At 45.8% G+C, this 24,284-nt stretch overlaps 1 protein-coding gene across 2 annotated transcripts in view; it reads right to left on the bottom strand.

Annotated features, from left to right (window-relative positions):
- MRC2 (mannose receptor C-type 2) overlaps nt 1-24,284 on the bottom strand; it is a 761,492-nt gene that overhangs the window by 610,808 nt on the left and 126,400 nt on the right. For both annotated transcript variants that reach the window (XM_069237988.1, XM_069237989.1), the window contains exons 5-7: nt 12,708-12,821; nt 7,349-7,492; nt 760-948 (exon numbers count right to left, since the gene is read on the bottom strand). In XM_069237988.1, the coding sequence (XP_069094089.1) occupies nt 760-948; nt 7,349-7,492; nt 12,708-12,821 (447 nt within the window). The remainder of the gene's footprint in view (nt 1-759; nt 949-7,348; nt 7,493-12,707; nt 12,822-24,284) is intronic.

The raw sequence follows: 24,284 nt of genomic DNA, 5'->3' as shown, positions 1-24,284 counted from the left end.
GTAGGACTAGGAGTAATGCCATTAACGTAAGTAATGGACGCATTACTTTATGTAAACAAAGCATTATTTAGAATAATGTCTGCAGAAATGTAACCAAAACCTCGTGTAATCGACATTGCAGAAGTATCACAGTATAGTGGAAAAACACTTCCTAAGTTTTATTGTTCCCTTCAAATTATGGATATTGTATCTTGTCTGCAAGTGCTCTGCTTGAGCCAATATAAAAACATATTGTGAACAAAACAGATTAATTAATTAGAAATTCCAATGATACGTGTAAACAAAATATAAAAATACAGGTAAAAAAGTCCTTATAAAAACACAATAAATTTGGGAGGCTTAATCATAAACTGAATCATAACAAATACTACAGCATTGGAAGTAGCCAGTCATGGACTGAATGAGCTCCATCCGTGGCAGCACCATGAACAACCCACACTGCAGATGCTATGTTCTTTGCACTCCATGTATATTTGCCACATCATCCTATAACAGGGAAACACCATAAAACAATCAGCATTTTTTTATTCATTTAAGTTAAGTTATATCTTAATTTAAGTTATATCTACTTACTACTAAACAAACAAAGGCAAAATGACTGATGGCACCTGGACTATATCACAAGGAGGGAAGAGGTGAGACCAAGAAGACATAGTGCAATACCAGGCTTCAAAGTCAAATTAGTAGCGCTTTGCACACCTTCTCGCAGGTTATGATGAACACATGGAGCATTATTAGAGGAAAAAAATAGCTACTCACCTTCCTTGATCTGCTGGCTCACAAACTCCACTTCAGGTAGGGTGTGGATGCTCGCCAGGTCAGCGTTGCTCCGCAGGCAAACCTTACGGGCTTCCTGCCAGCTCTTGTTCTCGGTATTCAAGCGATAGCAGTTGGACTGGAAACCCTGCCAGCCTGGTTCACAGGTGACCCTGACATCAGACCAGGAGTCTACAAACAAGGAGAGATATGTTTTAACATTGAATTGTGTACCTGTACTTTTATATACTATTATAATCAGCCACAAAAGGGAAAATAAATAGCCTGATAGCTTGAGGTGGGCAATTCGCCTTGTCGATGCTCATCTCCTCTGAATGGAAAATGTCAAACTCCTCTAACAAAAAGCTAAGAAGTTCCCAAAAGGTGAAATCAACACTCTCTCACACTTTTACCTTTACGTACATGTGCATCACAGAGTGATGGTGTGAAGACTTTTCTTGTGGTCCCAGCTATGGGATTTTCTTGGGGATGTTGTGTTTACAGTGTCATCAATGACAACAGAATCCAATAGTTTAAAAATGTCACCCCTTTAGATACTTGAATCTCCAGGAGTAGCAAAGCTTTGCAGACAATGCACAGGTTAGAAATGCTAGTTCAGAGTGTCTCAGTAAATGACACTTAATAAACTGGAAAAGCAGCTAGGGATGGACTAGGTAAAAATATAGGGGACTTTAATTTCTAACTCATCGAAACAGGGAGTTATCAAATGTTATAAACATTGAATGCCAGTTTGTCCAAGAACCTTCTGGAGCCAAAATATGACAAGAAATATTTTTACAACATTTCTGCACCAGGCACATAATTTACTTTAGCACTGGTCAAATCACCAATGTTATCCTAAGCGGCTGGGCTTAGGTGGTATCGGAACATTTAGAAACTCTTCCAGCTTGCCACAAAGTTCATTAACACAATCTCAATCTAAAACACGGAGGTCCCAGGCAAAGAGAATACAAAGTAGCAACATTACTATGATAGGTGGGAAGCCTTCTGAGTTAATGGTTTCTGGGTTCAACACTGGACAAATCAGTGGGCTAAAGCCTCAGATGCTGAGATTCCAGTTTAAAAGTAGTAAAAATCAGTGGTGCAATCCCTCGGTTACAGCAGGCTCGGTGTTGGTTTAATGGATTTTGGGGATCTGGCAACGAATGTCTAGTTGGGGCATTCTACTAGTGATGTAAAAAATCGATTCGAGAGTCGTCTGGTCTCTCAGAAGCAGGTAAGTAAGCTTTAGAATGCTGTGTGGTTATAATCAAAGTTTAAAGGATTGTATCCTAAAAATGGTCAGTAATTTCATGTTTTTCCATTGGTAGGGATGCCTACAGGGACTGTTGACACTAACTAGAGTCCAGGGTGGCACCATTTCCAAACTAGAAGCAGACTTTGGAGTATGGACTGACTGCAATGTAAAATAGTGACTTCTTTGGAATTGTAAGGTTTACAAGCTGGCTATAATCAATGGGACCAGACCCTACAACCAGCCTTCAAATTTCTTTGCAGTTCGGAAATGTAGAGATGAGTTCCCAGGGGGTTTGGAGCGCACTGATAATGTTGCAGGCCAACCAGTGACGGTACACAAAAGCATCTCCGCAGCTCAATGATCTAGGCTATGCATGTCTATGGTCTCTGTTCTGTTTCCATGGTTCCTCAGTGGTCTTAGTTCCTAGAAGCATATTTGCAGCAGGTCAAACAAACAGCCAACTGGTGTGATCTTCCAGAAGAAAATGCAGCTGTTCTCCTCACAGGGCAATCCTGCTTCTCAGTTGTAGGAAGCTGGCTCTGTATATACTATATCAAACTGAGATATAGTGTGCACAGAGTCCCTGGGGCCCCCCAGAGGTTTAACAGAGGCTAAAACAGATAACACTAATCCTCTCTTTTGTGGTAGTGTGGTTGAGCAGTTGGTCTTATCAGAGGGTAGTGCAAAGCATTTGTTGAAAACACCCAGAAAATAGAAGAAGCGCACACTCAATGACTTACCTCCAGACCAATAGTTTTTATATAGCAAAAATATATTTTCTCAATTTATTTTTAGAAGCACAAGAGTCAAGTTGTGGGTATGTACTTTGATAGATTTGAATTTCACACATGTATCAACAGTACTTTGTTTGAAGTCTATAAGTTATACAGTTTTTGAATTATTAGCAATAATCAGTTTTAAAAATGGACCTTGTGCAATTCTCAGAAACAGTTCCTGGGGGGAAGAAATGTTAGTTCGATTTACAGGTAAGTACAACACTTACAGTTTCAGTCTCCAGGTTTTAGGAAGTCCACCGGTAGGGGTTCAAGTTAACCCCAAACACCCACCAACAGCAACACAGGGCCGGCCGGGTGCAGACGTGAAAGATGAGCACATTCAACGTGGGCTCCCATGGAGACAGTTGGTATTCTGAATCAGGGCTGCCTGCAGGTAAGTACCCGCAACTCGGAGGGCAGACCAGGGGGGATTAGAGAAGAACTGGAGGGGCCACAAGTAGGCACCAAACACACACCCTCAGCGGCACAGGGGCGGCCGAGTGAAGGGTGCAAACAGGACATCGGGTTTCTAATGCTGGTCTATGAGGAGACCCTGTGGGTCACTCAGAGGCTGCAGGCAAGGTCTAGGGGGTGTCTCGGGCACACCAACAGTTGGACATGGAGGAGGGCCGCATGCTGAACGTGGCTGTACCAGGTGTCAGTTTTTCCGAGGCCAGGGGGATAAGGGTGCAGTGGGTCCTTTGGCATCGGAGATCTTCATCCGGAGCTTTCGCGGTCAGGGGGATACTTGGGATTCCCTCTGCAGGCATCGTCATGGAGGGGTGGAGAGATCAACCCAGGGTAGGCACTTGCTCAGAATCACCTGGGGATCCACTCTAGTTGGTTGGGCAGCATGGATACGGGCCATGGGCGTTGAGTGCAGAGTGGTTAGGACTCACACAATCGGAGTGAGGTGGCAGTTCTTAGTTGCTGGTTTCTTCTTGGACAGGGCGCTGTCCACAGGAGTTCTTGGTACTTTTGGGTGCAGGACTGCCCCCTGGAGCTTGGCAGAGGTTGCTGGTCCCGCTGGATGCGTCGCTGTTCTTTTGCAGGTTCTTTGAAGCAGGAGACAGGCCTGTACGCCGGGTCCAAAGCAGTTGTCATCTTCCTTTTCTGCTGGGGGTTTTAGCTTAGCAGCCCTTCTTCTTGTTAGGTCACCAGAAATCTGGTGAGCTGGGTTAAGGGAGGCCCTTAAATCATAGATTTAGGAGCGTTTTAGGGATCAGAGGGCAGTAGCCAATGGCTACTGTCCCTGAGAGTGGCTACACCCTCCTTGTACCCACTCCCTTTGGTGAAGGGGGAACAAACCTAATTCTATTGGTCCCTGTCCTCCAACTCAAGATGGAGGATTCTGCAGGGAGGGGGTCACCTCAGATCTGGAAACCATAGGGGTGGTCCTGGCTGGGGTGGTCACTCCTCCCTGTTTTCCCTAATGTTCCCACCGGACTTGCCGACAAAAGTGGAGCTTTGTCCGGGGGAGCGGCCAGCTCCACTAGCTGGAGTGCACTGGGGCACTGTAATCCGAGGCTTGAGCCTCTGTGGCTCACCACCAGGTGTTACAGTTCCTGCAGGGGAGGAGTGAAGCACCTCCACCCAGGACAGGATTTGTTTCTGACCACAGAGTGCACAAAGGTACTCACCTGATGTGGTCAAACACTTGTCTGAAAGTGGCAGGCTGGCACAGACCTGTCAGTCCTACAGTAGCAGTTTAGCTAACATACAGGGTGGGTTTATTGTGCTGAGATGTGTGATACCAAACTTCCCAGTATTCAGTGAAGCCATTATGGAGCTGTGGAGTTCGTAATGACAAATTCCCAGGTTATATATGCTATATGGCTACACTACACTTACAGTGTCAAAAATGGACTTAGGCACTGTAGGGGCATATAGCTCATGCAGCTATGCCTTCACCTGTGGTATAGTGCACCCTGTCTCAGGGCTGTAAGGCCTGCTAGAGGGGTGACTTACCTATGCCACGGGCAGTGGTTTGTGGGCATGGCACCCTGAGAGGGGAGCCATGTCAACTTTGTCTTTGTCACGGGCTGCAAGGCAGTGTACATGTGCTGGGTGAGGGGTCCTCTAGGGTGGCATAATACATGCTGCAGCTCTTAGAGACCTTCCCTGGATACAGGGCCCTTGGTACCATAGGTACCTTTTAAAAGGGACTTAACTGCGTGCCAGGGTTGTGCCAGTTGTGGAAACAAAGGTACAGTTTTGTGGGAAGAACACTGGTGCTGAGCTTGGTTATCAGGGTCCCAGCACACGTTCAGTCAAAGCTGGCATCAACAAAAGGCAAAAGATTTGAGAGTAACCATGCCAACAGTAGCATTTTCCTACAGTAAGGAAGTGGAAACGTTTGAAAAGGTGATAGAGAAAGGTATTGAAGATCTATTTAAGAAACTATTTTGGTATGTGAATATTTTGACATCAAGCAGTGCTGAAACACTTGGAAAATTGAGAAAATATTACTATTAAACCTGGTGACAAAGGGGGTAGTATATAAGTTATGGATACTACTGATTACAAGAGGCGGATGTGAACCCTACTGGAAGTAGAAGTGCATTGTAAAAAATGCAGCAGGGATGGTTGGAAGAATGTAGCTGAGAAAATAGAAGAAATTTTTTAATTGGCAAGGGAGGATGATACATTTTGTCAGGAGGAACATGAGGTCCTCCGCAATGAACATCCAACCATACTGGATCTTTAAAACCTGCCGACGGTGAACAAAAATCTAAAAGACCCCCTCCCCATGAGACCTAATGTGTGAAGTCTGAATTCCTTAACCGAACCCATTAGTAAATATGTGGTACCAATATGAGTAATAAATTTTTTTAAATTAATAAATAGGAACTGGTCACTGTTGAATGTTATAGGTAAGGAAAGACTAGAGAAACCATTGTTTGTATATAGGGGAAATAAAACGATTAGGAATCAACTTGTGCATACATATAGAGAGGGTAAGAGAAATCAACAGCAAGTATAGTTAATGGGTCTAGGTTGGTTGGGAATTACTGTGTGGCTAAGATAAAACGATATTTCATTATCATTTTACCATTCAGCTGCTGGCTCGGCCAGCAGCATCTGAAGGGAGGGGCGGGGCTGAGCCACGGGAGGGGCAAAGAGAAGGGGGAGAAGGAGAGAGTGCACCTAAGTGCGCATGTGTGACCGGCCAAACACACATGCTCCCTTAGATTTCTCCAGCCAGGCTGTGTTGAACAGCTGGGCTGGAAACACTGCCCAGACTTTAGGGTTGTGTCTGAGTGGCAGTCCAAGACGCACAGACCACTCCTGATACTGCTTTCATACTAGATGTAGCATGAAAGCAGCACCAGGATTGCTGGGGAGCCTGTGCTGGTGTCCCAGTGAAGTCTCAATTTGAAAGTGAGTAGAGAATTTTCTAAGTGGTAAACGTTCTAGTGCATTCTATTTTTACCTAAGAACAAAATATTGGGGACAAGCTTCACAAGAGCGAATTTGTTATATTGTAGGTGTAAACTCACCCTATTCCTCTTGGCATTTAGAGGGCGACTCACTCTTTTTTGTGAAGTAAGCAAGAAAATGCCCACTTTCCACAAATGGCATTTTCAAACTTACAATTCAAAAACCAACTTCACCAAAAGATGTGTTTTTAAATTGTTCACAGACCCCAAAATCCAGATCTCTATCTGCTCCCAATGGGAAATTACCCTTAAAAGATATTTCATTGCAATCTCCATGTTGCCCTTGGGGAGAAATAGGCATTGGAATAGTGAAAACCAAGTACATGTCCTACCTTTTGAATACAATGCACCCTGCCCATGGGGCTGTCTTGGGTTACTTTATAAGTGACCTAGATGTAGTAAAAGAGAAGGTTTGGGGCAGGAAAGTAAATGCACTTGCTAGGCCGAAATGGCAGTTTAAAACCGCATGCACAGACACTGCAGTAGCAGGTCTGAGACATGTTTACATGGCTACTCATGTGGGCAGCACAATCAGTGCTGCAGGCCCACTAGTAGCATTTTATTTACAAGCCCGGGGCACACAGAGTGAACTTTACTAGGGCCTCCTAGCAAATCAAATATGGCAATCATGGATAAACCATTCACCATTACAATTTAGACATGAGCACTTGCACTAGTCAGCAGTGGTAAAGGGCCCAGAGTCCTAAAATCAGCAAAAACAAAATTCAGCACAGGATTAAAAACAGGAGGACGGAAGTAAAAAGACAGGGGAAACCACACCAAGAGCTGACTGGTCTAACAGTAAGGTTATTCCAGTCCATTTATATTGTCACATAAGTATAAGAGAGAGAGAAGCACAATGTCTAGCGATTTCTTGAATGATGAGTACATTTTGAAATGAAAATGAGTTGCAAAACCAAGGACTACAATAGCCAAAGCGCAATGGGCACATTACAGACCAAGGCCACTATTTCTCAGGTGCACACTTGGAAAATGTTACATTCTGATTAGTCAGAGTGCAACCACTATTTGGCAAGCTAAATCATTCACACTTCCTATCTCACTCCTGGTCACATACAGTTTCCTCCCCCACCAAAACAGCATTCAAAGGAACTCACCAGTGGAAAATGGGTCAGTGGCAGTTTTGGGCTTCTTCTTGCACACATACGGCAATGCTGTGACACAGTCCCGATTCTGCCAGGCCCCAGAAGACTCGGCCCGGATTACTGCACAGTTCTCCTCATTGGAATTGCTAGGCTGATCTGGAAAAGGATATGGGATCAGGAGTTGGGAGAGGCGACAGGTACACGAATCCAAAGGTTGGAAACAAAATAGGTACATTTCAGAGAGCTTCTCACCCGAAATTACAGGTTTGTGGTAAATTAGTGCACTGGACATGCCCCAGGCAGGAAAAATTAGGCCTAAGACCACCACCAGGTCTGGTAATGAAAAGCAAGAGATGACAGAGGCAGATGGTTATTTTAGCAAAATAAAACTAGATATGTAATAAATGTGGTTTCCTTACCTGCCTTGGCATACTGAAATCTGCAAGATGTATGTATCTAATCCAGAAAGCACAGCTGAATTTATGGACACTGGCAGAATGCACATTTGCTTAACAGATAAAGTATCTTTCACCCTAGTACTGGCATGTTTTCAAAAATCTATTCAGACTCCAGTCTGCAATATCAACTTCAGAATCAATTGTAAATTCATCACTGGACCACCAATAGGGTTGCATTACCACGACAATAGCTAATTTAGGCATTCATTACGACTTAAGCGGTCTTTTGAGAAGACCGCCGAAGCCGCAGGCGCCAACAAACTGCTAGTGCTGGCGGTATGTTTGGCCCCACATAATGAAATTTCCGCTGGGCCAGCGGAAAAGTCACCACAACATTGCAGCCTGCTCGTAATGGAGCCTGCGGCAATGTTGAGATGCGTTGGGTGCAGCAGCACCCGTCGCGCACTCCACTGCCCACAGTGGAATGCGCAATGGGGCTGTGCATGGGGGCCCCTGCAGTGCCCATGCTAAGTGTATGAGCACTGCAGGGGCCCCCAGGAGCCCCCAAGTCACCCATACTGCCAGCCTTTCCATGGCGCTATTTACCACCAAGACAGGCTGGCGGATGGGGACTCGTAATCCCCAGGGCAGCACTGCTTGTAGCGCTGCCCTGGCGAATTACAACCACTGGGACCGCTAGGCTGCAGGCTGGCAGCAGCCTGGCAGTATCAGCGGTATTACTGTCGCGGGACCGCCAAGGTCATAATGTGGCTTTAAGTACCCCCAGGCTGTTGGTGGTACTGCCGCCACATTATCGCCTCCCGCCGGGGTCAAAATGACCCCCTCAGTGCTATATAAATGACCAATAGCAATACTATGACAGTGGTTCTGGATTCATTTTGCTATGATAATGTATTTCTGTTCACCAACTAAGCCTTGTTTGTACAATCTCATTTCCAATGATACAAATATGAATGCAAAAAAAAAAAAAAAAAACTTGCATTGTGAGAGTCCAAGGCGCTAGGAGAGGGAGCTGTGAGTAACGTTGGATTATGCAGGACCCACCTACAAGGGGTAAGGCATTAATGATTTTAACATGATCAGTGAGCTGTGTTGAGCAGCTTGCTAGAAGGAAAGTCCTGTCATGGTGTTTCCATGCCCCAGCTATGAACTCCACCTATAGTCACCTCCTCCCATTTCCAACTTTTATCATTTGTATTTGGAATAGAGGATTATTTTGTCTGACTCAATTCTGAAATTACAAGGGCCTTTTGGTTCAATTCTGGGTGCAGTACTGAAATTATACAAACAGCTGTTTTGGGTGACTTGAGTTTGTGCGCATACTGCGATATCCCTGCTGCAGTGATTCTTATGGAGAAGTGTGGCACAATGGTTAGTGAGGCAGACCCTGATGCAGAGACTTATCCCGGGACCAGGGTTCAATTCCTGCCTCGGTGGTTCTTGGGCTCAATTTCCCTGGACAGGATATTTCTCGCCTCAGTGCCTAATCTAATTCATGGGTCTCACTCTGCAACTCTGGGCAATAGCTTGCTTAATCTCCACAAGCGCTGGGATGCCTGGCTTCACCTTGGGGGTTGCCCAGGAGTGGGCACCTCACAGGGAAAAGCCAGGAGGGGTTCCATAGCGGTATGCGTACAGCACCTCGATACCATAGGGTCGGAGTGCGCTTTACAAGTACAAATTTACATGACTTTTTTTTTTACTTTACATAACTTTTTTTTTTTTTTTTTTACATTACATTACATTTTGGATCTTTCAGTGACATTCAACACATCCATGTAAGCCATTTGACATTGGTCGCATGGTGCTGGAATGGTTTTATAGTTTTCTGACAAACAAGTGGATTCAGGTAATCCTAGATTAGGCTGTTTCCAGTACTAAAAACTGACGTATGGTGGTTCCATAGGGATCTCGATTTTCTCGACTTCCTTTTAACCTGTATATGGTTTGACTGGCATACTTAGTTGTGTGGCTTAGATTTCTTTATCTCTCAGATAATACACAGATCATCTATAACATCGATGGAGGGTTGCAATTGGTGGTAATATATTTTCCCACATTCCCTAAATTAGGTCAGTGTACTTGAAGTGACAGGCCCTCTTAGTTCAAGCTGCAGAGTTTTGAAATAAGCTCCCTTTTTCTTGCAAAGCGAACGTTCGTGGTGTAGAGGGAATCTAAAAATGTCACTGTTTCCCTCTGATAGAGGAGTTGTTCTGACAAAAAGTCTTTATTTGCTTTTTTGCTCTCTATCAAATCAGTAATTCGTATTTCTTAAAATCATCATTTATCAGCATACAAAATGGTAGAATCATAACATTTCCTTACTCGTTTATCTTCTGGTTTATAAAGGGGTGCTTCACTTAAAATAGCAGTGGTCTCAAAGCCCACAAAAAAATCATTTTACAACTTTATTTTATGACCTATATGTAGACGCCTATAAAACATTGATTCCCACAGCTCAGCATTAACAGTCAAATTATCTCTTTTTAGGTTCTGGTTCGGGTTGCCGGAAAACCAAAGATTTCCTTCTGAACAGCTCTTGAATGAGAACGAGCCAGAACGTGAGTGGTCGAAACTGATGGTAGTCTGCAGCAACGTCATTCCTGCTGTATAAAGCAAACACTGAAATAAAGGATTCTTGTATGTAAGCTTGGATTAGTATGACTTATCATATGTAAATCACTATACAAATCTTGTTAATTGAGTAAGCCCAGCTACAGGGTTCAGCGTACATGCTGTGTGACAAATGACAAACCCTACTCCCAGGGTGTGTTTTTCCAATTTTTGATTCATGCTCCAAGGCTGAAGGCAGTTTTATATGGCAGTATTTAAGGATCTCAAAATCCACTAATTAATGGTGGACATCAGTGTGCTAATTGTGACTTCTCAACAAACTAAAATATACACATTTGTTTGGTTCAACGCATAAAGTTAAATAATAATACTAATAAACAAACTTGAGCAGGCCCATCTGTACTACCATATTTTGACAAAATAATTTTGGGCCAGATTTGCAAAGCTTTGCAGGCCATTTGCCAATGAAACATGGTATTTTTCAAAGCACAAAGGCCCAGTCTGAGATTTGGTGACCTATTACCTGATCGGAAATTGGGTTTGTGAGTTAGAACTAGGAAGGGGCGTGTTTAGGACATCCCTTCCTAATACCGAATCGCAGTGGTAGGTGGGAATGTTTCATGACCAAAATGCAGTCGCAAAACATTTGCATTTTACCACCAACTTCATGTTGGTGATAACCCATTCGCAAATGGAAAGGGGTTCCCAAAGAACCCCTTTTCCTTTGAGAATGGTTGTAAAAATATTTTTAAGAGAAGGCAGTGGTCCCACGGACTGCTGCTTACTCTTAAAAAAATGTAAAGAATTGTTTTGTTTTCGAAACGCATCCTGTTATCCCTTTAAGGAAAATTAAGTGCATTAAAGCAATCACAGACATGGTGGTCTGCTGACACCAGCAGGCTACGATCCCTGTGATTTTTGCAATTCCCAATGGGTCGCAAAGCAAAAACGACCTCATGAATAATAATGAGGTAGGTCTATTTGCGACCCAGTAGAAAGTGTAAAGTACCCTTGCGATTACCAAATAGGCAATCGCAAAATGTAGCTGTTTGGTAATCGCAAACTTGATTCTACGTACATCTGGTACATTGTATGTTGAAGAAATTTGAAAGGTTTAGTAACTGCACTTAGAAATATCAAATAATGATACAAAAACAACCTCTGGTGTGTTTAGCAACTACATTTTAACTAAACCACGGGGTAGTGGTTATAATAGTTTATTATTAGTGGAAGCAGCAATTTAGAATGTTGTTAGAGGGTAGGCATTGGTTGGGAAAGGAGGCCAGCAGGGAAAATCCATTGATGGAGTTTGACGATAACCATAGGATGCATTTCTAGCAACAAAATGAGGGTTCAAAGTTCATAAAAACTTCATAAAATGATATGTATCTTCAGGATTACGATGTACAATTATAAGACTGCACTGTTCCTTGACACCTCGATTATTGTATTTGTTGTTTCACCTTATGTTGTGCATGTACAAATGGCTCACATGTCTGGAATTCAATTCTACTTTTTGAATCTCTGTCTCATAATGCAACTAATAAGGAAGCACAATTTATGTACGACTGTACCACATTGTACCCCAGTAAAATGCATTAATTGTATATGTTTTTTCCATTTCTACAAGAGAAAAGAAAGTAAATGTCAACAATTTAAAATATATATATACTATATAGAGAGCACTTGCTTTTGAAAAGGAATAAAGGAATAACTGCTCCTGTTGCCTCCGTGATTTGATTAAGGAAATAAAAGCACCTCATTTCAACGTGAATCTGGTACGGCGCTTTTCTTTGTGTGGAGATATTGCTGGAATATATATATTAGATGTTTGCCTATTCCAAGGTCTTCAGCCCTGTAAACTAAGCAGCTGTAACAGATTCAAATTATTTTTCTCTTGTCACTGCTGTCGGAACACCAAGATATTGCTCAATGGACTGGTTTGTAGAAGCCTCAACACCTTTGCATTTACCTCATACCATTCTCAGGGCCAAGGTTGAAGTTGGAGACTTTTCATTGCGTATGTGGTTAACCTCACATTGCTGAGGTTTTTATTCTTCTCCTCTCTACAATTAATTTTCTTTAGTTCTGCTTTAGACACACAAGAGTGGGTGGATGGTATCAAAAGGCATTGGAATGCTTAATGTATGCAGCTTTTTGCAAGAGAAAGCCTGAGCACTGAACTTTTTATTGGTCTCGTCCCAGTTTAGCAGTGTGGGAGTTTTTCAATTTCATTTGATTAAGTGGGGGCTTGAATGGATTTGAGCCCCTACTCCGCCTCCCCCCCTCCCCCCCGCCCTCCACTACCCCACTTCCCATCTAGCTGATTTCTAAGGATCTAGATACTTTGTGTGCATAAGAGTCGGTCTTTAGCTTACCACTTTCCCAGTTGAGGTACTTTAGGGGAGAATTGTCAGACCACTGCCAACCACCATTAATGTCAAAATCATTCAGCCCAATCCAGAGGGTGGAACTGTAACCGGTCAGCACTCCTGGGGAAGGAAACAAAAGACAGAGTGAAGTAGGCAGAGTGAAGTGAAAATAATATGGCTATACTAAAAGGAAGCAGAAGAGTTGGACTAGAGAAAGAAAGAAGAGAAGACATGGGGGAATGTGGACAGGAGGGAAAGGAGAAAAAAGAAAATGAATAATGAAAGAGAAGAAAACGATGGAACAGCTTCCCTTTTAAAAATGGTGTCAGACGGCATTAGAGAAAGTATAGACTGCATGCTCCATCTTCATGCCAGAAGTCTTCCCAACATGTCAAGATGTTTTATTAAAAGCAGCACCTATCCCTTTAAAAAATGTTGACTTGTGAACGAACAACCACAGATCTGTTTTCCCTTGCACACCTCCATCCCTGAATTTGCAGTCATTTGTGAAGTGATGTGATGTGATGTGCTTCTTTAATAATTAGAAGGCTGGAGGTTTTACTATCCTCTACGAATATACACTTGCAAAGCGACTGATAGTACATCAGTCGCATCACACAAATGCTGGACAAGTTGCAATAATTTGGTGCAAAATGTACACCACCTACTTGCAACCTGCACAATGATACATCAGGTCAAGAGTTCTAACAACATTAGTCGGATTCGAGACCTTTAGTGAGGCCTTCCTTACAAGTCCACTCTTGATTAGACCCACCTCTTTGTCCCTAAGACATTATGGGTTGAGACAGAGAGTTTGTCAACAGCTACTGAGGTGGGGCATGATGCTTTTGTGAACCCCTTCTTGTTGCTAACTGGCCAATTGACAACTTTTAATTTTTTTTACAGCTCTTAATTAATAAGGAATTACCTTTCCTCTCAAAAAAATCCCAGAAATCTGAACCATGTCAAGAGTTCAGGCATGCCTCTAATTATGAAAAGCCAGAGGAAAGGGAAATTACCTGCTGGGGAGCCTTGTCAGACATGCAGAGGTTTTTGGACATTAACGGAAGCAATTAATGTAATTTATCATTAGTACTCTGGGGCCACAATTCACTCCAATTGGTGCCACTATGGCCAAGGAACTGAAGTCGAAGGGACTCTAGTGGGCTACTTCCCCAATGATCATAGACAGCTGGTTTCAAGGAGGGAGATATAATTTACTCTTGCAAGCGCCAATGGGATACTAGCAGCTCAACACAAACAAGACCACCATTTTGTGTAGCACAAACATGGAGTCCAACCCAACCAGACATACAAGTCAGAGTGACATACCCAACAGATTTGACAAGGCAACCTTCAAGCACGTCCAGACGTCATGCAGAAATACTCCAGTTACAGGAGACTAAACAACTTTACATGAGGGACCCAATAGGCAGTCCCTCAAAAGCAGTACAAGTAAAAAAGAGATGTGACCCTGACTATAGATTATGCTGACACCACTGTCAGTCTCCCATAACCCTGGCTGAGAGGGCACTAGTCATTCAAACAAAGGAAGGTGCCCTTTGGTTGTCCCCTCAACATAATCCCCGCTCTAATGTCTCAAAATGGGAGAACCTCCAGTGGCCACACATGAAAATAAACTAAATGGGGGGAAAATTCCCTGGGCTTATCCATGAAAATGAACAAGGGCAGGGCAGCATAGCTTCACAAAGTCACTCTGTGGAATTGTTTCCACATCCGGGTTCACGTTTGCTTCAACATGGTAGATCCAAACATCAAATGATGGAGGATCTGTCTGACCTAGCCCAGAAATGAGTGTCCAACATTCTCAAATTCAGAGCATCAGGTACTTTGCAAAGGTCTAAACAGAACACTGTGGACCCTTCCTGCCTGAGCTTTAGCCTATTCCGTTACTTCAGAACAATGAAGGGAGTTTCAAAATAAGAGTAAACAAGGACTTGAGGAAGCTAATAAGTATCTGCTGGTTTCCTTTGAATGGTTCTGGTTAAAAACGTCACTCAGAGTTGGCATGTCTGGAGACATCTTTCAATGATTTTAAAGCCTATAAAGAGATGAATGCAGCCTGCAGTGTCCAGCGGGATGGAGTGCACTACAAGAGTCAACAAGAGTCTGGTAGCAGTGACTGGACATGGGTACCAAAGAGGGTCCCCAAGGGTTGCAGCATGTACTGTGCCACCCTCAGGGACCACTCACCTAGGACATGCAGACTGCCATTGCAGGCTATGTGTCTTGCTGCAACTAAAAGTGAAAACACGAGATGGCACCCAGCCTGTGTGCCACGTCTCCCAAACACTCAATGCAATATATGTAAGTCACCCCTAAAGCAGGCCTTAGAGCCCTAAGGCAGGGTGCATTTTATTACATGTAAGGACTTATCTGCAAGAGCACATATGGCCCTGTTATGTTTTTGTCTATTCCCAAACTCAGTGAGTGGACAGAGAAGCCACGTTAAGCACATGTGCTGGACACTGGTCAATACCATTTCCCCAGGAACATGATGGCTTCACTGAAAATAGGGATGTTTGATATCAAACATCTCGTATTAATAAACCCTCACTGATGCCAGTGATATATTTACTAACAACTGCACCCACAGGGCACCTACGGGGTGCCTCCTGAGAAACCTACCCCTTAACTGTGTCCTGGCTGACTAGTCCTAAATTGCCTGCCATCACCAGACATGTTTCTGACCTCAGGGGTGAGACCCTTTGTCTTGGGCAGACAAAGACAAAGCCTGCTCTGGCAGGGGTGTAAGCACACCCCTCCTGACAGGATGACCTGTGAACCTGCATTCCAAGGCAGGGTGCTTCAAAGAAGCCCACCACCCTTAATATGTATATCTGGCTTCCCTCAAAGGAGGGCCCATTTGGCACCTAGGCAGGTGGAAAATTAGTAGTCAGAGAGGTGTGCCCACCTCTCAAGTCATTCCCACCCCTAAGGTGAGCTGCCTGATGTGGACACAACTTTTGAAAGTCTGCCATCTTGGTGATGGCAGAACTGTGAACTCTGGGACAGGGTTATGCTCACTTCACCCAGGAAGTAGTCATATAGGGGGCATAGTGACCCAGTAGGTAAGTAGCCCATTGGCAGCTACCCCTACACTCTCCTAACACCCCTAAATTCTGTATTTAAGGGACGGCCTAGCACCAGGAAATCAGATTCCTGCTGACCTATGAAGAAGAAGGACACTTAAGAGCTGCAAAAGCAAAGACTGGGGAAGAAGCAACTGACTTTGCACCAGCCCTGCTGGCCTGTCTGCTGTTCCCTCCGAACTGCGTCAAACTCATCTCATCATATAAGCTGGTGTGCCTCCAAAAGCCTGGGAGGACTGCCTGCTTTCAACAAATAGCCAGGAACTCCTATAGAGCAACAGAGCTGCTTCTCTGCATCCTGTAGCCACCCAAAGAGACCTAAGAGGACTTCGGGCCACCAAAACCCAACACTGGAAAGTACCACTGCACCTGTGCTAACTAAACCGAGCTGAAGTGGGCCAAGGGTGCCAGCGTGGTCCCCCAGCTCTCCAGAGACAAAGCCCACCTTGGACTTGCTCACTGTGGAGTCACCGCCGTCACCTGCAGCCTTCATTGGCAGGATCCCTTGAGCGCGAGTGCTCGCGGTGACGAAAACCAGACACCTCAAGACACCTGCACCCATCCTCCCTGGCCCGTAGAGAAGAGAATCTAGGTGTCCCCCACTTCCCTGAGAATCGTGTGAGCTAAGACCACTTGTTGGTTCAGCCCAACTGTCCTCCAAGTCTAAACTTGCAGGCTCTTTTTAACCGGACCAATCCCCAATGATTAACATTGGGCACCCGACGCTGTAAAGCACCTCTGCACCTGGCTGCTCCATTGCCGCTGAATGTGACCTGTTGATGCTGCCTTGGACTTTGTCCTATACTTAGCTTAAGTCCAGGAGATTGGTCCCCATAAGTCGCTGTGAAGTGCCCGAATGCTGTACATATTTTTTACCTATAGGATGACATTGGACACTGAAAAGCACCTCTGCACCCAGCCGCCCAAGGTGATCTGCTGGTGCTGCCCTGGGCCTAGCCGCTGTATTATATCTATATGAAATATTTGTTTCTCCTCCATAGGATAACATTGCAGCCTCTGAAAAATGCACTGTCGACTTTTGAAACCTGAAAGTATTTCTCTTACAAAACGTACTTACATGATCATACTGATTCTCCTGCCTAAAGATATATAAAGATACTTGTTATTTTTGTAAAATGGAGTTGATTTCCTTATTGAGTTGTGAGTCTCATTTATTGACTGTGTTCGTATGGTAAATGTCTAACACCCCTCTCCGATCAGCCTATGGCTGCTCGACTACACTACCCCCTAAAAGGGCACCTTGGAGTTACTACGGTAAGCCCATATTCACTAGTAAGGGAACCCCGCTTATCTTTGCACTGTATATCTTATTCTGATATACCACATAAAGTGACCGCTTCCTACGTCATTGACCTGCTAGTTCTTGGCACTGAATAGGGCTATTTTCATTGTGGATGATGGCATTGAGAAAGGACAGAATGTTGTCCCTCCCACAGAAGGAAACTAATCACTGTAGTGGACTGACCCTTTACTTCAACTGTATGCAGTGTAGTAGAATCAATGTATGACTCTACAACAATCTAATGGCTGAAGAGAGAGGACTGAAAGTCCTGTCATGTCTGTACACATCTGTATGCATTGTTTAAGATGTTATTTTTGGTATAACAAAGGGTCTTGGCTAACCCCTAATCAACACACAGGATGCTCTGTGTTTCAAGTAAACAAGGGGCCTTGAATGGCTTCTTTGAGAAGTATTACAGTGACTCAACACTAAATACTTTCATCCTAGCAGACTTCTAGACTGGCTACCATTCACACAAATTTCCCAAGTTGTTTAGTGCCTGTATCCCTCTCCAGAGTCAGAATCATATTCACCGATTTAGACTATAATTTAAACCATCATGTTCCTGGATTTAGCCAGGTTGCGTTTATTGTGTTTATACGCATTTGATGGCTAGATTGTGCTCCAGCAGAGCTACGTGAAACCATTTAAGACAGTATCACCCTAACAGCCACAGATATCAAGACCTAGAAAGATGAGACCTAACATCTGCCTGATTCACTGGTGGAGGCCAATGGCACTCTGGTATCTAAATTCAATCCTCTTTGAGTGGATTGATTTTACCATTGCTGAAGTATGCTAAACAAACTGCCATGGGCAAGCCATGGCCTGCAGCTCGATGTCAGATGTTCAGAGAATTTACTCTTTCATCTGGTATTGATCACTAATGTGAGGCTAAACAAGGCAGAGTATGGAATGTCAGTGTACTGGCATTGAGTTGCATTCGATTTCTGGTTACCAGGTGTAAGGAAATGGCTCCCTGTTGCAGTTACCCCCCACTTTTTGCCTGATACTGATGCTGACTTGACTGAGAAGTGTGCTGGGACCCTGCTAACCAGGCCCCAGCACCAGTGTTCTTTCACCTAAAATGTACCATTGTTTCCACAATTGGCACAACCCTGGCACCCAGGTAAGTCCCTTGTAACTGGTACCCCTGGTACAGAGGGTCCTGATGCCAGGGAAGGTTTCTAAGGGCTACAGCATATCTTATGCCACCCTAGGGACCCCTCACTCAGCACAGACACACTGCTTGCCAGCTTGTGTGTGCTGGTGGGGAGAAAATGACTAAGTCCACATGGCACTCCCCTCAGGGTGCCATGCCAACCTCACACTGCCTATGGCATAGGTAAGTCACCCCTCTAACAGGCCTTACAGCCCTAAGGCAGGGTGCACTATACCACAGGTGAGGGCATAGGTGCATGAGCACTATGCCCCTACAGCGTCTAAGCAAAACCTTAGACATTGTAAGTGCAGGGTAGCCATAAGAGTATATGGTCTGGGAGTCTGTCAAAAACGAACTCCACAGCTCCATAATGGCTACACTGAATACTGGGAAGTTAAGTATCAAACTTCTCAGAATAATAAACCCACACTGATGCCAGTGTTGGATTTATTAAAAAATGCACACAGAGGGCATCTTAGAGATGCCCCCTGTATTTTACCCAATTGTTCAGTGCAGGACTGACTGGTCTGTGCCAGCCTGCTGCTGAGAGATGAGTTTATGACCCCATGTGGTGAGGGCCTTTGTGCTCTCTGAGGACAAAAACAAAAGCCTGCTCTGGTTGGAGGTTTCTTCACACCTCCCCCCTGCAGGAACTGTAACACCTAGCAGTGAGCCTCAAAGGCTCAGGCTTCGTGTTACAATGCCCCAGGGCACTCCAGCTAGTTGAGATGCCCGCCCCCTGGACACAGCCCCCACTTTTGGCGGCAAGTCCAGGAGAGATAATGAGAAAAACAAGGAGGAGTCACTGGCCAGTCAAGACAGCCCCTAAGGTGTCCTGAGCTGAGGTGACTCTGACTTTTAGAAATCCTCCATCTTGCAGATGGAGGATTACCCCAATAGGATTAGGGATGTGCCCCCCTCCCCTCAGGGAGGAGGCACAAAGAGGGTGTAGCCACCCTCAGGGCTAGTAGCCATTGGCTACTAACCCCCCAGACCTAAACACACCCCTAAATTCAGTATTTAGGGGCTCCCCAGAACCTAGGAACGCAGATTCCTGCAACCTAAGAAGAAGAGGACTGCTAAGTTGAAAAACCCTGCAGAGAAGACGGAGATACCAACTGCTTTGGCCCCAGCTCTACCGGCATGTCTCCCCACTTCTAAAGACACTGCTCCAGCGACGCTTTCCCCAGGGACCAGCGACCTCTGAATCCTCAGAGGACTGCCCTGCTCTAGAAGGACCAAGAACTCCAGAGGACAGCGGCTCTGTTCACCCAAGACTGCGACTTTGCTACAAAGAAGCAACTTTGAAACAACTTGCGTTTCCCGCCGGAAGCGTGAGACTTGACACTCTGCACCCGACGCCCCTGGCTCGACTTGTGGAGAACAATCACTTCAGGGAGGACTCCCCGGCGACTGCGAGACCGTGAGTAGCCAGAGTTGCCCCCACAGCGACGCCTGCAGAGGGAATCCCGAGGCTCCCCCTGACCGCGACTGCCTGCTCCTCAGATCCCGACGCCTGGTAAAGACTCTGCACCCGCAGCCCCCAGGACCTGAAGGATCCGAACTCCAGTGCAGGAGTGACCCCCAGGAGGCCCTCTCCCTTGCCCAGGTGGTGGCTACCCCGAGGAGCCCCCCCCTTGCCTGCATCGCTGAAGAGACCCCTTGGTCTCCCATTGCTTTCTATACAAACCCGACGCTTGTTTGCCCACTGCACCCGGCCGCCCCCGTGCCGCTGAGGGTGTACTTTCTGTGTGGACTTGTGTCCCCCCCGGTGCCCTACAAAACCCCCCTGGTCTGTCCTCCGAAGAAGCAGGTACTTACCTGCTGGCAGACTGGAACCGGGGCACCCCCTTCTCCATTGAAGCCTATGCGTTGTGGGCATCATTTTGACCTCTGCACTTGACCGGCCCTGAGCTGCTGGTGTGGTAACTTTGGGGTTGCTCTGAACCCCCAACGGTGGGCTACCTTGGACCCAAACTTGAACCCCGTAGGTGATTTACTTACCTGCAAAAACTAACAAAATCTTACTCCCCCCAGGAACTGTTGAAAATTGCACTGTGTCTAGTTTTAAAATAGCTATATGTCATTTATGTGAAAACTGTATATGCTATTTTGCTAATTCAAAGTTCCTAAAGTACCTACCTGCAATACCTTTCATTTAAAGTATTACATGTAAATCTTGAACCTGTGGTTCTTAAAATAAACTAAGAAAATATATTTTTCTATACAAAAACCTATTGGCCTGGAATTGTCTCTGAGTGTGTGTTCCTCATTTATTGCCTGTGTAAGTACAACAAATGCTTAACACTACTCCTTTGATAAGCCTACTGCTCGACCACACTACCACAAAATAGAGCATTAGTATTATCTCTTTTTGCCACTATCTTACCTCTAAGGGGAACCCTTGGACTCTGTGCATACTATTCCTTACTTTGAAATAGTGCATACAGAGCCAACTTCCTACATTGGTGGATCAGCGGTGGGGTACAAGACTTTGCATTTGCTGGACTACTCAGCCAATACCTGATCACACGACTAAATTCCAAATATTGTCATTAGAAACTGATTTTTTAAATTTGAGCTATTTTTCTAAATTTTTAAAAGTCCTGCTAGAGCCTTGTGTTAGTCCCTGTTAGCATTTCTTTTAGAGTTTAAAAGTTTTGTAAAAGTTTGAATTAAGTTCTAGAGATAGTTTTAGATTCTTAAAAAGTATTCCAACTTTTAGAAACATAGGGGGTCATTCTGACCCCGGCGGGCGGCGGGAGCCGCCCGCCTGGAGGGAACCGCCAGAATACCGCTGCGCGGTCAAAAGACCGCCGCGGGTATTCTGGGTTTCCCACTGGGCTGGCGGGCGACCGTCAAAAGGCCGCCCGCCAGCCCAGTGGGAAACACCCCTCCATGAGGATGCCGGCTCCGAATGGAGCCGGCGGAGTGGAGGATGTGCGACGGGTGCAGTGGCACCCGTCGCGTATTTCAGTGTCTGCAAAGCAGACACTGAAATACAAAGTGGGGCCCTCTTACGGGGGCCCCTGCAGTGCCCATGCCATTGGCATGGGCACTGCAGGGGCCCCCAGGGGCCCCACGACACCCCTCACCGCCATCCTGTTCCTGGCGGGCGGAACCGCCAGGAACAGGATGGCGGTGAGGGGGTCGGAATCCCCATGGCGGCGCAGCAAGCTGCGCCGCCATGGCGGATTCCCATGGGCAGCGGAAAGTCGCGGTACACCGCCGACTTTCCGTTTCTGGCCGCGGCTGTATCGCCGCGGTCAGAATGCCCGGCGGAGCACCGCCAGCCTGTTGGCGGTGCTACCGCCGACCCCGGCCCCGGCGGTCCATGACCGCCGGGGTCAGAATGACCCCCATAATGTCTACTGCAGAAGAGACAGTGGTGGAGCTCAACCTCACACCTTACCTGCGTCTTAGGATGTCAGAGTTAAGGACTCTCTGCAGAATCAAAAAAATAAAAACTGGATCAAACTCTACCAAAGAACAGCTCCAGGAGCTCTTGGCAGAGTTTGCTAAAAACAACCCCTCTGATGATGCCCTCACAGAGGGGGAAGCTAGTGATGTGGAGGAGAATTTCCCCCCTCCAGTCCTAGTTAGGGAGAACAGGGTCCCTCAAACCCTGACTCCAAATGTGTTAGTCAGAGATGCTGCTTCTCTCACAGGAGAGTCCAGCACCTCTGGAATCACTGAGGATAGCCTCAGAGAAGATGACCTACTGTTAGCCAGGATGGTCAAAAGATTGGCTTTAGAGAGACAGCTCCTAGCCATAGAAAGGGAAAGACAAGAGATGGGTTTTGGTCCATCCATGGTGGCAGCAACATAAATAGGGTCAGAGATTCTCCTGACATGTTGAAAATCCCAAAAGGGATTGTAACTAAATTTGAAGATGGTGATGACATCACCAAATGGTTCACAGCTTTTGAGAGGGCTTGTGCAACCAGAAAAGTAAACAGATCTCACTGGGGTGCTCTCCTTTGGGAAATGTTCACTGGAAAGTGTAGGGATAGACTCCTCACACTCTCTGGAAAAGATGCAGAATCCTATGACCTCATGAAGGGTACCCTGATTGAGGGCTTTGGATTCTCCACTGAGGAGTATAGAATTAGATTCAGGGGGGCTCAAAAATCCTCGAGCCAGACCTGGGTTGATTTTGTGGACTACTCAGTGAAAACACTGGATGGTTGGGTAACTGGAAATGAAGTGCATGACTATGTTGGGCTTTATAATTTGTTTATGAAAGAACACATTTTAAGTAACTGCTTCAATGAAAAGTTGCATCAGTATCTGGTAGACCTAGGTCCAATTTCTCCCCAAGAATTGGGAAAGAAGGCAGACCACTGGGTCAAGACTAGGGTAACCAAAACTTCCACTGGGGGTGACCAAAAAAAAGGGGTTACAAAGCCTCCCCAGGAGAAGGTGGGTGACACTAGAAACAAAGAAAAAGAGTCCTCTGTAGGCCCCCAAAAACCAGACGAGGTAGGTGGGCCGCAAGACACAACCCAAAACAAAGGTGGGTACCAGGGTAAGAACTGGGATGCCACTAAGGCATGGTGCCAAAACTGTAGACAGACAGGGCACCACACCAAGGACACTTCTTGTCCCAAGAACAAACCCCCTAGCAAAATCCCAGGGGTGACCAGTGTAGCCATTGGGGATGACTCCTCAGATGAGGAGGTCTTCATAGCCTTCAACTGGAAAAAGGGCCCAACAGGTGAGTTGGAGATTCCAGAGGGAAGTAGACACTTCCACCACCTACTGGTGAATTGAATCCCAGCCACTGCCCTGAGAGACACTTGTGCCAGTCACACTATTGTGCATGACAGGCTGGTGTTCTGAAACCGGTACATCCCAGGTGAGACTGCCAGAGTAAGAGTTAGCCCAGACAGGGTCACTGATAGGCCTGTGGCTTTTGTGCCCATAGAAGTGGGTGGGATTTTTAGCTGGAGAAGGGTGGTAGTAAGTACAGACCTCCCCCTTGATTGTCTCCTTGGAAATGACTACCCAGAGGTTAGTCAGAGCCCAAGAGAGGAACTGGTCCAGTGCCAGTCCTCTCCCAAGGATTCTGGAGGTGCTGCCTCTGCAGTAACTGCAAGTAGGCCCCAGAAGAAAAAGAAAAGAAAACAGTGTAGGAAGGGTGGACAACTTTTAGCCAAGGTTTCAGCAAGCCAAGGAGATTCTGCTCCAGTAGGGGAGAACTCCAAAAATGGCACTGGTAAAGTCCAACCTGACCCACAAGAAGTCCTGGCTAGTCAGGCAACTGTTAAGCCTGAGTGGGTGGCTCCTCAGCTAACAGAAGAAAGAGTGCAAGAAGGGTGTTTACTACAAGATGTGGTAACCCCCCACTTTAATACAGCAGACAGGCACCCTGAACCCAAAGAAACCTGTAACTTAGCCCCTTCCCTTGTAGGTGAAGAGCTAAAGGTGTGGTTCCGGGCACTGACGGCTGTCAGTGGCCTCTGCTGGGTGTTAGCCTTTATGGCTGTACTATCCTTGGCATGGTGGTCCGACCCCATGCCAAATAGCAAGTTAGGCCCCCTAACCCTGTTGGTCATGGTGGGGTTACTCCAGCTCTGGGTAACCTCTTTGGGTAAACTAGGAGTGACCCTGGCTAAGGTAAGATTAGCAGAGGTGGATACCTCTAGCCCCAAAATAGAGAGAATGGGTGAAGACATTCAAAGCACAGACAAGAGGCAGTTCAGATTAGGTCCTATCACTGTGGAAGTGGGTCAGTTCCCCAGAGGGAATGACCTGAACAGTAGGATGTAAGGCAGAGTAGGCCCTGCAACAAACCAGCCTATTTCCTTTACTCTTCCTCGCCTGACAGACTAGGAAGACTCTCCCAGCTTTGGCTGAGTCTCCTGGCCTGTGGACTGGGGGGTGGGGGGGCTTGTGTAAGGAAATGGCTCCCTGTTGCAGTTACCCCCCACTTTTTGCCTGATACTGATGCTGACTTGACTGAGAAGTGTGCTGGGACCCTGCTAACCAGGCCCCAGCACCAG

The sequence above is a fragment of the Pleurodeles waltl genome, chromosome 6 (genome assembly GCF_031143425.1).
Source record: "Pleurodeles waltl isolate 20211129_DDA chromosome 6, aPleWal1.hap1.20221129, whole genome shotgun sequence".
NCBI classification, from domain to species: Eukaryota; Metazoa; Chordata; class Amphibia; order Caudata; family Salamandridae; genus Pleurodeles; species Pleurodeles waltl.
This window is presented reverse-complemented; position numbering and strand designations above follow the sequence as displayed.